General features: G+C 45.7%; 1 protein-coding gene across 2 annotated transcripts in view; it reads right to left on the bottom strand.

Moving 5' to 3' along the window:
* Positions 1–15,298, bottom strand: part of gry (trafficking protein particle complex subunit 11 gry) — a 171,317-nt gene that overhangs the window by 63,579 nt on the left and 92,440 nt on the right. For both annotated transcript variants that reach the window (XR_012826873.1, XM_075686742.1), the window contains exons 14-16: positions 11,113–11,258; positions 3,837–3,898; positions 2,734–2,869 (exon numbers count right to left, since the gene is read on the bottom strand). Coding sequence is in view for 1 of the 2 variants with exons in the window: in XM_075686742.1 (XP_075542857.1) it covers positions 2,734–2,869; positions 3,837–3,898; positions 11,113–11,258 (344 nt within the window). In the remaining variant the exon portion in view is untranslated. The remainder of the gene's footprint in view (positions 1–2,733; positions 2,870–3,836; positions 3,899–11,112; positions 11,259–15,298) is intronic.

The following is a 15,298-nucleotide window of genomic DNA, read 5'->3' as shown; positions in this document are numbered from 1 at the left end:
TCTCAAGGTCGATTGATCCAATCGATAACAATATCCCCTTGATAACGCAGCCGAAGCGCCTCTCTGACCACGCACAAAATGCGAGACGCAATGGAATAGGCATAGAATTCCAGCATTGCTTGCACCGCATCAAAAGAGTGCACGCGAAGCTATATTTCACACCAGAAGCTTGCTTCGGACCAAAGCCAAATTAAAGTCACCATTTTATTTTTCATGAAAGTGTATATGTGCTGCAAAAACAGGTTCGTGTCAAAAAATAAAAGCGAAATAAACAGACCTAGAAGCGACCAACGTGTAAAGAAAAAGCAACACCGATGCATTCAAGAAAGTAAATATACCACTTCTAAATGAGCCAAATAGGCAATCAGGATGTCTGCAAAAGAAAAAAGAAGAAACGTCAGATTTCAGTGTGCCCTTGTTATCTGTGAATTCGTAAGCTCCGTTAAACACCAGCCTAGAGCATGTGTTCGAACAGGTGTCCTTTTGCAGCTACACAGTACTGTGTCCATCTTATCACATCTTCTGTGGCTTTCTTGATGACCGATGCCAGAAAAAAAAGAAACATCTGTGCACTTTATCTACACTAAGACAACAACCACCATGGCTTGTTTCCAACTAACACCAATAGTGACGTGTGACCTCGACCGGGGCACAGCAGGTGAGGCACCAGCTCGATCACAATGTTTTTCTTTGTTTCCTTCATTTCGTTCTGGATAACTCGAAGGGAGCCTGTTCGAGGGCACTGCTCTACGATCAGAGTGGGAGCGCAGTCGCGTGGTATTCTCCATTATTCGCAGGGTTTATTTATCAATCAGAAAAAAATTCTTACGCAATTAGAATGTCACTGAAATACTGCAGTTATATGTCCCTTGGTTGTTGACACCTTGATAATTAGGATAGTATGCCTTGAGTTAGACAATTAATTGCAATGACCTATTTAAATCTCAGTAATGAAAAATTACTGGCAGTTACTTTATTGCACTGTAAACAACATGCACTAGGTTTTCTTCGTGTAATACATTGCACTTATTTTAAAACCTTGGTGCGCGATAGTTGATTGGAACACCCTGTATATATTTATGACATTTGAATGCAACTGACAATGTTTCCACCCATAATAAATGTTGTAAATTATTAGTGTAACGTAGAAGAAGCGCTGGTTTACCCGGCACATCTCCAGCGTGTGAAATGTAAAGAAAAAGTGCTGGTCAGTCAGGCGCATCCTCAGCGCTTCACGCATGGGGCCGGTTCTGACTGCTCGCAGGGTTTAGGACTACCGCACCGAGTTCGAGCTCTCACTCCTAGCGAACTGTCAATAAACACCTTGACATTATAAATATATTTTTTTTCATGAGTCATTAGCATTGCTTACTTGAAAGAGAAGCAATACTGGGGCACAGAACATTCACGTACATTTCACACACACAATTGATAAAAGACTGCTGAAGAGGTCACTGAAGTTTATAGATATTTTTTCACGGTCAAAAAAGCATGCAAAGTAATTTGAAGAGTGGTGAACATACAACACATTCATTCTCTAGGCATATGCTATGCATACCTTTAGAAACAATTTTTAACTGGCTACCTCCATCTCCTTCAAAAATATAATAAACATTGTCCTGTGTGTATATTAAAATATATTGTGTATGTGCGTGGTGTTTACAGTAGAAACTTAAGACAATGTTGAAGTGAGAAAACACGGATGAGGCAGCCGCCGCTAGTGCTTCTAATGCACTTGTCCTAAGATTTGCAGAAATAAAGCAAAAGTACTAATTAAAAGCCGTGCACGTCTGCGCCAACAATGATGCCGTAAGCTATTAGCCCCAGTAAAATTTCAAGTGAAAAGGTCGAAGAAAGTCAAAAGAAACCACAAACAATGTGGGTGACAAATATCTAGTAATGGCACTTTAGGTGTGTAAGGCAGGGGGGCGGTGGCTCAGCCCCCTCGGAAAACTCCGGAGGGGGTTCGGCATCCGTAGCGCCTCTGGAGTCGGCACCTATGCCGTACACTATTCTGCACACTTTGCCAATTTTTAGATGTTTGCATTTGCTCAAAATAAAATTTGCTTGAAGACAGTGTCAATACCATGGATGTTAAATCAAAATAAAATTAAATCTAAGTTTATTTATGTTGGAAATAAATAGTCGCATAAGCATTAATGCATGAGGAGGCCCCACAGCGTACAGCTTAAATAATATGCCAATAATGCATATTATTTAAGCATATGTTAAAATAAATATACAAATAATAATATGAAAGTCATGCAATATAATTATTTAACCATGTAAACTCAAACAAAAAATAATGTAAACAATAAAAATATAAATGTAGCAAAATATAGCAATACAGATTCATTAATAAAGGCTATTTAAGAGTACTAAAGGAGAAAAGGTTCAACTTAAGTGCCCCTAATGACAATAATTGCTTAGCACTTACTGGCACGTTATTCAATAACTTAACAGCAATGAATGTAGCAGTGTGTTTGCTGTAATTGGTGGGTACAAGTAGCAACAAAATATTGTATCAGGCAAGCCTGGTGAGTTTAGAGCTTAATAATTATGACTTTATAACAAATTTATTGATAAGGTGCCATTTTTAGGTTTGCAAACAAGAATTCCTAATTAATGTTTGAATAAATTCTTCTTTCTCCCCTTGATGCCTATGTTGCAGTTTGCGTTAATCATTCTTTCGTCAGGAGACTGTTCAGTTAAATTATCTGTTGCACAGCCCACCTGACTGGATGATGTGGTCCATGTCCAAATTCTGCAAAGGCTGCCCTGGCTGGTCCGACAGTGCCTCCTTCCAGGCGGCGTCAGCAACAGCGATGCTGGACGGCGACATGCCAGGAAACGCCACTGGCTGGTTACCCTAGGTACGAAAAATGAGGGGAGGAGGAAAAGAAAGAGCTTTTTCTTGACAAAACTAGTCCGTTATTACAGTCGAACGCCGATATATCAAATCCACATATAACAAATTATTGTGTACATTGAACAGTTGTAAAATTTCCTGGAAAATTTCCGTAAAAAAAAGTGTTATTTTATATATAGAATTACCTAGCTATATATCCAACTTTTTAGGGATCCCCTTCAGATTTGACATATCCGGGTTCGACTGTATACGACAGCTCTTGTACAGTCAGTTTCGGTTCCCTTTCCCAGGCAGTTCCTAGCTGTGTGGTGATGTCATGAGACACAAAGCGGTCACGTGACAGCAGGACATAGCACTCAGTCACCGCCTACTGTGCCACTACTCTTTGTGAGAGCCGGTGTAGCAGCATGGCAGACAGTCGAGCCAGCCAAAGAGAGAGTGTCGAAACGTTGCAATGGCCTGCTCCCACCACTCTAGGTGCACTGCTCCATATATACTGTCCAGGACCACTTTGTGCTTCCTGATGTCACAACACAGTAGAAACAAAACTGAAACTGGTTTTAGACCAGCTATTATATTGAAGCACTTAGAATGCTCCAAGGCTTGCGAATACAAAATCAAGAAAGGGGCTGACAGATGGAATAGCACACTGTGGTATAAAGGTTATAAACAGAAATAAAGTGCCTCAGAAAGGCTGGCCAGCCTTTCTGAGGCACTTTATCCTTGTCTATAACCTTTATACCAAGGCTTGCAAGTATTCCTTATGGGGTTAAGAGGTCCCGGACCTTTATTTAATGCCAGGAATGAAGTTGAAAATATTGTGTAGGAACGTCTTTAAATGGCAATGTTGTCTACTGCAGACCCCATTCATGCCAGGCATACCCTTGAGATTTTCCTTTTTTCGAAGGCTTACCACAGATAAGAATGAAGAATGGTAAAATGGCATAGATGGTAAAAGAGAGCCAACCTCAATGACACTGAAGACACTGGTCTGGATGGAGCTCTTCTCCTCCTGCGTCCCTAGGATCCCTGGTGAGCAACTTGTCAAGGTAGAGAGTGCAACGCCCCTCAACACGTAGTGCAAAGAAACACTCCAGCACCACTGGTGCCTATGCCAGGAAATGCACTCAGTAATAACACAGAGTGATCATTCCCACAGAGTGGAAATCCCTGCTTAGAAATTCCAAACGGGACTGTTTCCGCATGGCGCCCTAACAGATGAAGACATTATCGCCCAAGTAGGAGGTAAGCAGTCTGTCACTGGATAGACAGGAGGCAAAGACAATGACGACAATGAGAAGGAGGTGGCGCCTGTGCGTCCGTGGGCATCGAAAGTCACTGAAACACCTAATGGCTCTAGAGCTCACTGGCAGCACAAAGGAAGAGCCGACATTTGGTGAAGGAAACGTTTATTTCAGCAATAATCACCTGCCCAGACTGTGCCCAGATTGCTGCCGCTGTCTCACCCAAAGGCTATTTTCAAAAACTCAGTCTAACTATGTCAATCACCTAGTCGATCTTTACACCCTCCTGCGGAGTCACACAACAGCCACAACACAAAACAAGCATGCACACATTTTTTTGTTGTGCCTCCTTTCTCCCGCTCCTATGAGAGCCACACAACATCCTGTCAAACCCCACATGCATTTTAATTTGCTTGCTGCCAGCAGCCACCGGTGATCTCACTCTTGAGCAAGCAATTATCGGTCGTTGGTCCTCTGCAGCAGCAGGTTGACAGCAGCACCCAGTGGGATTTCCTCTCCCCCTTTACCAAGATCCCGCCGGCGTGGCTCGCCTCTACCAAGCGCACTCTCCCTGCACGCTTTGTAATTTCCCTGCACAATGGTTTGGGGAATGCTGTCGCAGCTTTCAACATGATTTCTTTGATGACCCTCATGCACATTGCTGAATGACCTTGGTGCCACTGCAGCCACATTAGGTAGGAAGAACCTGTTTCCATAAAGACGGCTTAGGAAAACATGACGAACCGCAGCAGAGGTCCAGCTTCTAAATTCCGAAACAGAATGTCGCAAGCCTATTTTTAAGCTTTTAGTAGGGCTAAGAGGACTCCCTGCATCAAGGTTGTGCGCCACAGCAGAGTGTGGCCACTACAGCCTTTCAAGAAGAAAAAGAAAAGTAGGAAGTGATCACCAATGTTTTTTTAATTTTTTTTTCAATAAATGTTTTTCATGCCCTCTGGGTCAAAGAACATGTGCGTTTCTGTTACTTTTGTTAATTAAAAATTTTGTTTCGTTCGAACTGGCTTCACGGTCCCGTGAAATTCAAATTAGCTAGCTTTTACTGTATAATTTTCGTGAGATTTTGAAATATTATGTATATGGCCGACAGCGTTCCTGGCACTGTGCGTAGATATCAAGCCTTGCACAGCCATGTAGATGTGTGAAAAGCTGTAGGGCAGTGTAGCTCTGTAACCAAGAGCTGCGTAGCGATGTCGGCCGTATATGCCAATACATCCGGCGCATAGTGGTGCAAAATCTTGCGAAAGCGAGATTTCACACCTCCGCCAAACTGATGCGGGGATTATGCATATGTGAAGGAAAAGCAAAAGTGTGTATTTATACAATATATACAATGGTAAAAACAGTTGGCTTCATGCAGTGCTTCTTCACCACCTCGTCTTCTTTGTGCTCAAGGCACCGTTGTCATGTTCATGCGCAAGTGCCGCATAATAGTACCTCCAAAATTGATTGGCTGAGAGTATTGCTCCAGACTGTAGTCGAACACGTGAACCCACATCAACCTTCACGAAAATGTGACTTTGTGATAGTGATGACACTGCCTCAGACAGCTGTGATGGTGGGCCGTTGCCAACACCACAAACACACATTTTGGTTTCATATTAAATTGTAACACACAGACAATTTTCAGATTCACTTTCTTTGGAAAATGGTGCAAGTTAGATTCAGGTAAATATGGCAACCATTAACACTACCACATAATTTGTTTGCCAGCAACTAGCAGTTTATGCCATACCATTTACCAGCTGCACCATCTTTTGTACACAGCTGTACACTCCTGCATGTGCACAACGTGCGTGGAAAAACGTCTGTGCTTCACACATCACTCCCATGCTGCCTGAAAAGTATGACAGTGCTTCAATGCAACATTCTGTTCCCATTTTGCTGAAAACCTACCACACAACATTACAGCAGCACAAATTTCGAGGACAGCTTCACCATTGAAGACGAGTTATAGAGGCGCATAGGGGCATATTGCACTGCCTATCAGTCTCCTCTTCGGCTGTCTCTGCAGTTATCGACTAAGTCCTTGCAAAATTTTTATCTAAAGGCACCCCGAAGCTTGTCCTGTAGCAGTGTGCGCATGCGTCCAAGTAACATATGTACGCCACTTAAGGTCGGCCACTGGGTACATGCCATTCCTCAATGAACCTCTTTCACGCCAGCTTGGGTCACTGGATATGTGCACCCTTAAAGGATAAAAAAATTAAGACACAACCCATCTCACCCCGACTTTGGACAGTAATGCGATTAGCAATGTAGCAACACACCGTATTGCTGAAGTCAAGTTTATTTAAAATTCGTGGAGGTCATTCCGAGAATTATGTTGCTTCGTGTATATGTGACATGCACTGTCTCTGTCATAAGAAGCCAACAAACACTGACACCAAGGACAACATAGGGGAAATTACTTGTGCTTAATCAAATGGAATAATGAAACGATGAATTAATGGGCATTAAAGTGGATGAAAAATTAACTTGCCGCAGGTGGGAACCGAACCAATTGAGCTACTGTGGCGCTGTTTCCCCATCCACTTTCTTGGGTATTTATGTGTCCTAGTAGAACCTTGGGAATGTTAGCCAGCGCCACCACTCACAGACCTTGGCGGCGGTGGCCAAGGTCACTGGGTCAGCATAAGAGGACGGACGGACGGACGGACGGACGGACGGATGGATAGATCAGCTCAAAATGTCTGAAGTAGGCAAACAATGCAAATCGCATTAAAGTAAATCGTTTAAAATTTTCCCAGTGCTGGCCAGAATTGAACCCATGTCATATTGTATGTAATCTCGAGCAAGGGCTGCACGCGTTCATGGGCCACATGCCCAAGTTGGCAGTAAAAAAAATGGAAAAATAAATTCCAACCGCGAAAAAAAATTGCGTTTGCTGCCCTGATGCCACACATGCACATCAGTTAATTTCTCTGCCCAGCGTAAATTCGCGTGTTGCTACTAGACAGCAAGGGCTACACTTCGACCTCCGTCAGCATGGCTGTGGCCCTGATCGGCTCCTGTGTTCTTTCGTGGCAGCACGCAAGTCGCCAGCACCATCTTGTTATCTTGTTGTTGTGCAGTTAGTCTTTGTAGCTAGCTAAGCCAGCTCCTTCGGCTCATCTGTCAGCTGCCAGGAATCCACAATGAAGAGGAAGCACATGATGGCATACAGCACTACATTTAAGCTCCAGGTTCTAACATACACCGAGGAGCAAGGCAAGCGAGCAGCTGGTCACAACTTCGGTGCCGACGACAGGTGCATGTGTCGCTGGCAGGAGCAGAAAGAGGAGCTCGCCGCAATGAACAAACGGAGAAAGCATTCCGTGGGAAAATGTGCAAGGTTGTGACACTTGTAGTTGGAAAAATTAGACCAAGTGGTGCGGTCCCATGTCAGGGCCGCACCTCATCAAAATCAAGAGAAAAAGGAGTGCAGCGCTTATACGAGTCTATACGGTGTATATGGCAGAACCTCAACTGATACGTTCCCGTTAATCGAGAACACAAAAAATTACCCAATAAAGTTACGCTCATTTTTTATCAGTTCATACGTTCCCAGAAAACACAATTTTTCGGCACCAACATTCAGTACGCCTCCAAACTGCAATCGTGTGATACATTTTCCAGTCACTAGATATCATGTAAACAAGAAAATGCGCTAGGCATGTGCGATCGAGAACGCTATATAGCTGCTCGCGACAGCAGCTTCACCGCAATAGCCGCCCGCCCGTCTCAGGTGAAAACGCCGGCATGTGCTCAGTTTCTCATTTCGGTACCAGCAAATCTTCTCCAGGGTCATCGCACGCAGCATTCACAGCTATCACTGATCCTACTGCAACAAGCATCTTCACTTATCTGTTTCACGGCCTGTGGTGCCGTCAGAAGTGGAGCACACGCTTTTAAGAGGCGATAACCAAAACGCACTGTCGTTCCTTGCAGGAGACTGCGATCGTATACATTTTCCGGCCACTAGATCCCATCTCAACTAGAAAAGGCACAAGGTGCGCGATCGAGAACATATATAGCCACCCGTCTCATATGAAAACGATGGCGCGCACAGTTTCTTATTCCGGTAACAGCGAATCTCTGCCCTGGTCGTCGCACACCGCATTTACAGCTATCGTCGCCAAACCTATTACGACAAGCATCTTCATCTATCTGTTCTACAGGACATGGTGCGTAGTGCCATTGGTAGCATAGTGCACGCTTTTAGCAGACAATAATCCAAACACACCGCCACTCCCTGCTGCAGGTGGCACAATGTGGGCATCACACTTCACTTCTGTGGCATCCAGCATTGCCCCCCAGCTTGATTTCGTCTCGGTTTCCTGTCTCCCTCTTAAAACACTATGCAATAGAAAAACAACAAAATGCGCCTCAGCCGCCAGAGCACCACCAGCTTGATGCGTCCCGGCGTCTCCTACCGCAACGATCCGCGCGATGCTTCGCCTTATGTAGATGTGAACAATAGTCGAGTCTGTCAATTTTTCTTTTTTTTTTTTTATGCGGATCGTATGTTTTCCCTTAGAGTGTCTTTCTTTTTTTTCCAGGACATATCAACGAGGTTCTACTGTATTTAGACAATGCTGCCTAAATATATATTCACACACGTGCCATGCGCAAACTTCGCAGAAGCGTTGTAGATGGTGCAGTGTGTCCAGAAGGATGTGCAAGACAGGAGACTGGCCGCATACACGCCACATGCACAACCCGTTTCAGCAGTGGCACTACAGTGCGTTGCTATGTTGCTTCAATGCTAACTGCATTCATGTTGGCATTCATCATGACAGGGGTTTCATCGGAATATTTTTATCTAAGATACAAATTATTTAATTTTTACTCCTGTGTGAGCCAAACCCAATGAAACTTGGGTCTTAAATTTTTTTTTTTTAAATTTACACGAGAATACTTGGTACATACATTGTTAGGCGACGCCATTATACAGTAAGATCTCGTTACTATGAACACCACATTAAAAAAACTTTTCAGATTTACAATTTTTTTTAAATCCCCGCCATACTGCCTATATTTTCAATGTAAAAAACTTTCAGTACTACGAATTTCAGATTGCCAAATATTTCAGAATAACATATGTAATTTAATGCCATAATCACCAAGATGCTTCGTTATTACGAAGTTCCGTTGAAGTTTCGGTACCGAATTCCCGAGGCTTACACCTATCATCATCATCCGCAGCAGCAGCAGCCATGCGCCGGGGAACCCATTCCAATGGGTACAGCCCCAGCAGCATCGGCATCAACGTGAGTATCGCATATGGTCTTGTTCGGACTCTCCTACTACGTCGTAGGCCTAGCATCACCACGCTGATAGCGATTGGCAAGAGCTGCGAAGTTATCGGTGCTGTAATTGTGTTGTGCGTTCGCTTTGCTGACAATGAGTTCTCCGTGTTAAAAAGAAGCAACGCCAGTTTTCGCTCAAAGAAAAAGTGGACATTTTGACGCAGCTGAATGCTGGAAGAAAGCAAGCCAACCTGTGCAGAGAGTGTGATATTCCCCCGTCAACAATGGCAACAAAGCTCAGATCGGGAATAGAACATGAAATTGCATTGAGAGTCACAGCTGGCTCCCTCAAGAAAACGCTTGCAGCTTGGCAACTACCAGAACGTTGACAACGCCGTCCTCACGTGGTTTAAGGATGCTCAACAAAAACTGGAGGACGCTTGAGCTTTGCCTTCAAGAGTGGAACGCGATAGCGTTGTCGCACCCCGTTCGCACCGCCCACTCATTCGCTCGGCATGCTCTTGAGTCACACAAAGACATGGTTTTCATATACAACACTTGTAAGTCCACAACACAACTTTTTTCTAATTATTTGTTCTAACAAGTGCTTCTCACAATCTACATTTCCACACTGTGGTGTGCACACTACGACGTTTCTTGCTCCCCTGTTCCTTTAGCGTTCACATACACCGAGTATCTTGGTCTCTCAGCACACACATACACCACGCAGACGCATGACTCCTCGCCAGCAGCACGGCACACCTCCTGATCAATATTCAACTGAAGCTGCCTACACAGATCAACATCCGTCAAGCTGTAGAAATGCTTACAGGGTCGTGGTGGAACGTGAAGGCAAGCACAATCAGCAACTGCTGGCGAAAGGCAGGCCTTTTAAAGGCTTCACCTATGCCACAAAACTGCGAGGACACAGAGGAGCTCCACACAGAACTGGAATGAGCTTACCGACAAGCTCCCTGTCGACACCGCAGTGACCTTCGATGATTACACTGACAGCGACAGCACAGCGGCTACATCCGTGGAGCTCATTAACGAAGACACAGTGAATAAAGTGCGTGAGCAAGAAGATTGCAGCAGTGAAGAAAACGATGCCGACACTGGATCAATACAAGAGGAAGAGACAGTTTCCAGCTCGGATGTTTTAGTTTTTCTAAAAAAGACGCGATCATTCCTCGGGCGCTGTAAATATGCACCCAATGACCTTCAGAGGAAAATCAAGGATGTGGAGGCGTTCATCCTACAGTGCTTGCTGTCTACTCACCAGAAGAAGATTACAGACTTCCTCAAGCAATAAATTGTAGTTAAACTGTGCCCAGTGTTCTCGTTTATTATTTACAAACGAACACGCACATCTGCTGCAAAGGTATGCAATTTCCGTTGTTGTTACATTATCAACATGAAAATATTGGTTTTTCAGTACTATGATAAATCAAATTAACGAATTAAATTTGGCAGTCCCGCGAAGTTCGTAGTAACGAGATTATACTGTGCTGCATGTATTGGACTTTGTACAGGTCCTCCAGCTCTAAGCACATGGACAACAAGGCAATCACATCTGGTGAAGAAGATAATCAAAAAAGAACTGTGACTGCTCCCCAAGAGATGCGCAGTAGCATGTGATCTAGGCACACATGAGATTAAGATAACATTTGCACCAGTGTCCAAAGAAAAATTCACACTACAACAATAACCCAAATGTCTAGTCAGGAACACAAAAATTCCCACGAAAAGATACAACTGGAGGTGAACTCCAGGCCCAGCATGAGGAAGGTCGGCACGCTGGCCGAGAGGTAGGCACACTTGAGGGCAGTGGTCAGGATGTTAGAAACCAAGGGTCGCCAGCGCTCAGCACGGTAGTCCCAGAGCACGTGTGTCAGGATGCTGCAAGCAGGGGAACAGCACAAGGCAATGGCACCACACTGCAAGTTCAGTGATTTGTTCGGTCTTCCTAGCAGCATGATACAAGGCGGCAATAAGATCCTGCCATCATGCCATACAAAGAGTGGAGTATCAAGCAGAACAACATGTCAATTCATCCAGTGGCATGCATTGTATTAAAAACACCCCGGGAAGCTCCTATCTAAGTACATCAAAATGGAGAAATCGTTTTGCTCTATATCTACTACACCAATTTTGATGTGGTTTACTGCATCTGAAACAAGTTGCAATGTAATGACTATAGGCAGTAGAGTTTTTATTTAGACCATGAATATGTGGTGCAAGAACTCGTAAAAGAAAATGTTAAAAACAAGGAGTCAAGTTTAAAACCTTGTAACTGAGCCATAAAAAAGAATGTCACAAATATGTATATTGCTACGGAACAGCCGCCACAGTGTGGCTGCACTGAGGAGAAAGAAGACGATGTGGCCCCGCTTGATATAGCGTCGCCATCTTTGCCACCGTTGTCTACGTGTAAATATATTGTAAATAGACTTGTACATCAGCTACACGTAACATTAAATTGGTGGAGGTGGACGTTCCCCGTACCAGTCATGGAGCTTCGCAGCGGTCGCAACAGCGACAGTGCAACTTCGGCTCCTCCTGGTGGCACTTCATCTACGCAACCGTCTCCGCCTGCAGCCCCAACCTACGTCGCCGTTTCCCCCCCTCGGGATCCTGGTGTTTTCAGCGGAGTCGACAGTCCTGATGTTGATGAGTGGCTCTGCTTATACGAACGTGTCAGCACCAGTCACAGGCGGGATTCGACTATTATGCTTGCGAACATTCTTTTCTACCTCGACGGAGCTCCGCTTGCATGGTTCCAGACTCATGAAGAGGAGATCTCGAGCTGGGATCTCTTCAAAGAGAAGCTCCGCGACCTTTTTGGCAATCCCTTCGGTCGTCAAGTCAATGCCAAGAAAGCCCTTGCCACACGTGTACAGACGTCGACCGAGTCCTATGTGTCCTACATTCTCGACGTCTTGGCCCTTTGTGCCAAGGCTGACCCGACCATGTCTGAGGACGAGAAGCAGGGTGTCTACCAAGTTGACATTTCCAAATTCCCTGAGTTTTCCAGGGTTTCCCTGAGTGCGATTGCAAATTTCCCTGAGTGATGCAGAACTATGTTTTATGTCAAGACGGGCTGAAACCATACCGCCTGATGCTGTCACTCTCTAGCAAGCACATGAAAAAAATAAAGAAGCGCCTTAATCCAATTTGAATACTAAGGAGTAGTGTTTGTGTTATTCAAAAAGAGAATAGAAGGCAGGGGTTAGTAAAATGCACAGCAAATAAAGTGTCTTCGAAAAAAATTGCAAATGGAGTCGGACATTCTCAAATACAAATAAAAAGGAGATGGATACAGAAGAAAATATTTTCGAATATGAGCTATTTCTATCACCTGATAGCAAGCTCAGTGGTATGAGGCCCGAACTCTGTCACAATTCAGATTCTCTCTCAACAGCTCGTAAGTCAACCTCAACTGTCCTGACATACTCTCAGCCCACGCACGACTCCTGAGTGTTGTGTTTCACTGCTTTAAAGAGTTTATTTTGGTTTGGATGAGGGACACTTGCATCTCGGCATTAGCCAAAACTTTATTTTTTGAGCCCAAGCTCCTTCAAAACAGCGGCAGCAAGCTTCCTTTCCCGTTTATTCCTCAATACGTAGGTCATTTCTGTTCTTGTTTTCCTTCCGCCACTCGTTCGCCCCCAAAGACCATTTGAAGCATCTTGGTCAGTTGCACAGTCTACGGCCGATTTTTCGGCCGCGAAAAGGTCCGAAAAATCGGCCAGTTGGAAAAAAAATAAATGCATGTCATTTAGTGCCTTTAGGGGCTCAAACCGCCACAGGCACGTTCGAAAACGCTCTGAAGGCCTGTTGGTACACATATTAGGCATATCGGTGCTCGTACTGTGACGGAAAATACCGGGTGCACGCGTGTATAATTAAGGAATACATACTGTGTTCCGTGGCAATAGCCCCTTCCCACGCTTGTTATGCTTCACTGCAATACTTTTGCGTATGCTTCACCAAGTAACATTTCTGTACAGCGGCGAAGCTGACTTTCAGGAACCGGCATTATGCAACGCACCGTGTTTTCGAAGTTTCTAAGCCAATCGCGAGGACCACAATGGCGTAGTCCGTGCCATTGCTGACAGCAGCTAATTCTTTCAATAAAAAACTCGGCATCCATCGGCAAGAAGCTTCATAGCGAACGTCGAAGCAGCTAGGCCTAGCGTTGCCGCAGTGGCGGCAACGGCTGCCAGCGGATCTGCGTGCGAGAGTGCCGGTTCGAGGTGGCGAAGTAATCAAAATGGCAGCGGTGGTGCCTTTGATTATTGCCGTTTCGGACCTGCGGTCACGGCAAAACGTCCGGAAAATCGGACGGCGAAGAGTTCTTGCGTCGGAAATGTCACACGTTCTGATACGTTGACTCTATGGCATACGTGGCGGTGTCGCAAAGCCGTCCAAATTATCGGGAATCCGGAAAGTCGGTCGTTGACTGTACACTGGTAACTCCTCCAGCCGACGACAGGGCGTCAAAGACGATTCATTACGATTCCTGTCCGTTACTCGAGCCAGCATTACCGCACCTTTCAACCCTTTCAATAAAATTGCCGCTAATTTTCCCTGACAGAGGCCCAAATTTCCTGAGTATTCCCTGACTTTTTCCAGACTACTCAAAATCCCTGAGAATTCCCGGTTTTCCCGGTTGGTAGACACCCTGGAGCAGGTTAATCACGTCCTCAAAGGCATTGATGACGACGCCTTCAATTTACTGGTGTTTACTAACGCCACCAGCATCGATACGATCCTCAAGGAGTGCCGCCGTCTAGAACATGCTAAATGCCGCCGGGTATTCCACCACATCAAGCGACTTCCCAACACAGCTGCTACGTCATCCTGTGACGACCTCTTCCACCAGCCGTCGCGATGTGACAACTTGACCCGCATCATTCGTCGTGAGGTCGAAGCGGCACAACCGGCGGCCCCTTCATTCCCGTCACCTGATCACTCTACGGTGACAATCTCCTTGATCCAGGCCGTCGTCCGTCAGGAGTTGTCCAATGTTGGCCTGAAATCCATTCGTTCCTTAGGCTCGGAACCTTTTTCTCCACGCACGTACCCACCGTGCCCTTCTTACTCCTCGTATGGACAGCGCAACCCCTCCGAATAGCGAACCGTGGACGACAAGCCGATCTGTTTTAACTGCCGACGCATTAGACATGTCGCTCGCCACTGCCGCAGCCGCTGGACTTCTCCGGTGCGCTATTCTCCTTACCACCCTCGCCCCTCTAGCGCGTCCTTTCCCTTCACCCCTTCTATGCCCGCTCCACAATCTGACCCTGCGACACCGCTGACTCGACCCCGCTACACCCGATCGCCTTCTCCCTCCCGTCGTCAATCTCGTTCGCCCCCGTCAAACCTACTCACCGCACCCCCGACCGGAAAACTAGACAGTGCAGCTTCTAAAGGTGAAGCTGTAATGACGAAATTGGCATGAGATCCTCGCTTCACTTTACCCACGAACAAGAATATTTTGGACGTTCTCGTCGACAATGTACCTGTGTGCGCGTTGATTGACACTGGGGCGCATGTGACCATTATGAGTGCTGCTCTTCGCCGTCGGCTCAAGAAAGTTTTGACGCCCGCCCCCGACCGAGTTCTACAAGTCGCCGACGGAGGGACTGTCGCTACTGTTGGCACGTGCTCTGCCCGACTCACCATTGCTCAGAGACACACCGTCGTTCTCTTCACAGTCATCGAGCCTTGCCCTCACGAACTCATTCTCGGTCTGTATTTTCTTGCCGATCATTCTGCCCTCATTGCCTGTTCGGCCAGCTCACTTCGCCTTGACTTGCCTCTTCTTGCCGACCATGTGGACCCGCCTCCAAGCCGTTTGAGCTGCACGGATTTTATTCGCCTACCGCCTCAATCTGTGACACACGTTGACTTGTTGTCCTCACCAGCTGTACCTG

Source organism: Dermacentor variabilis, chromosome 3 (assembly GCF_050947875.1).
Source record: "Dermacentor variabilis isolate Ectoservices chromosome 3, ASM5094787v1, whole genome shotgun sequence".
Classification (NCBI taxonomy): domain Eukaryota; kingdom Metazoa; phylum Arthropoda; class Arachnida; order Ixodida; family Ixodidae; genus Dermacentor; species Dermacentor variabilis.
This window is presented reverse-complemented; position numbering and strand designations above follow the sequence as displayed.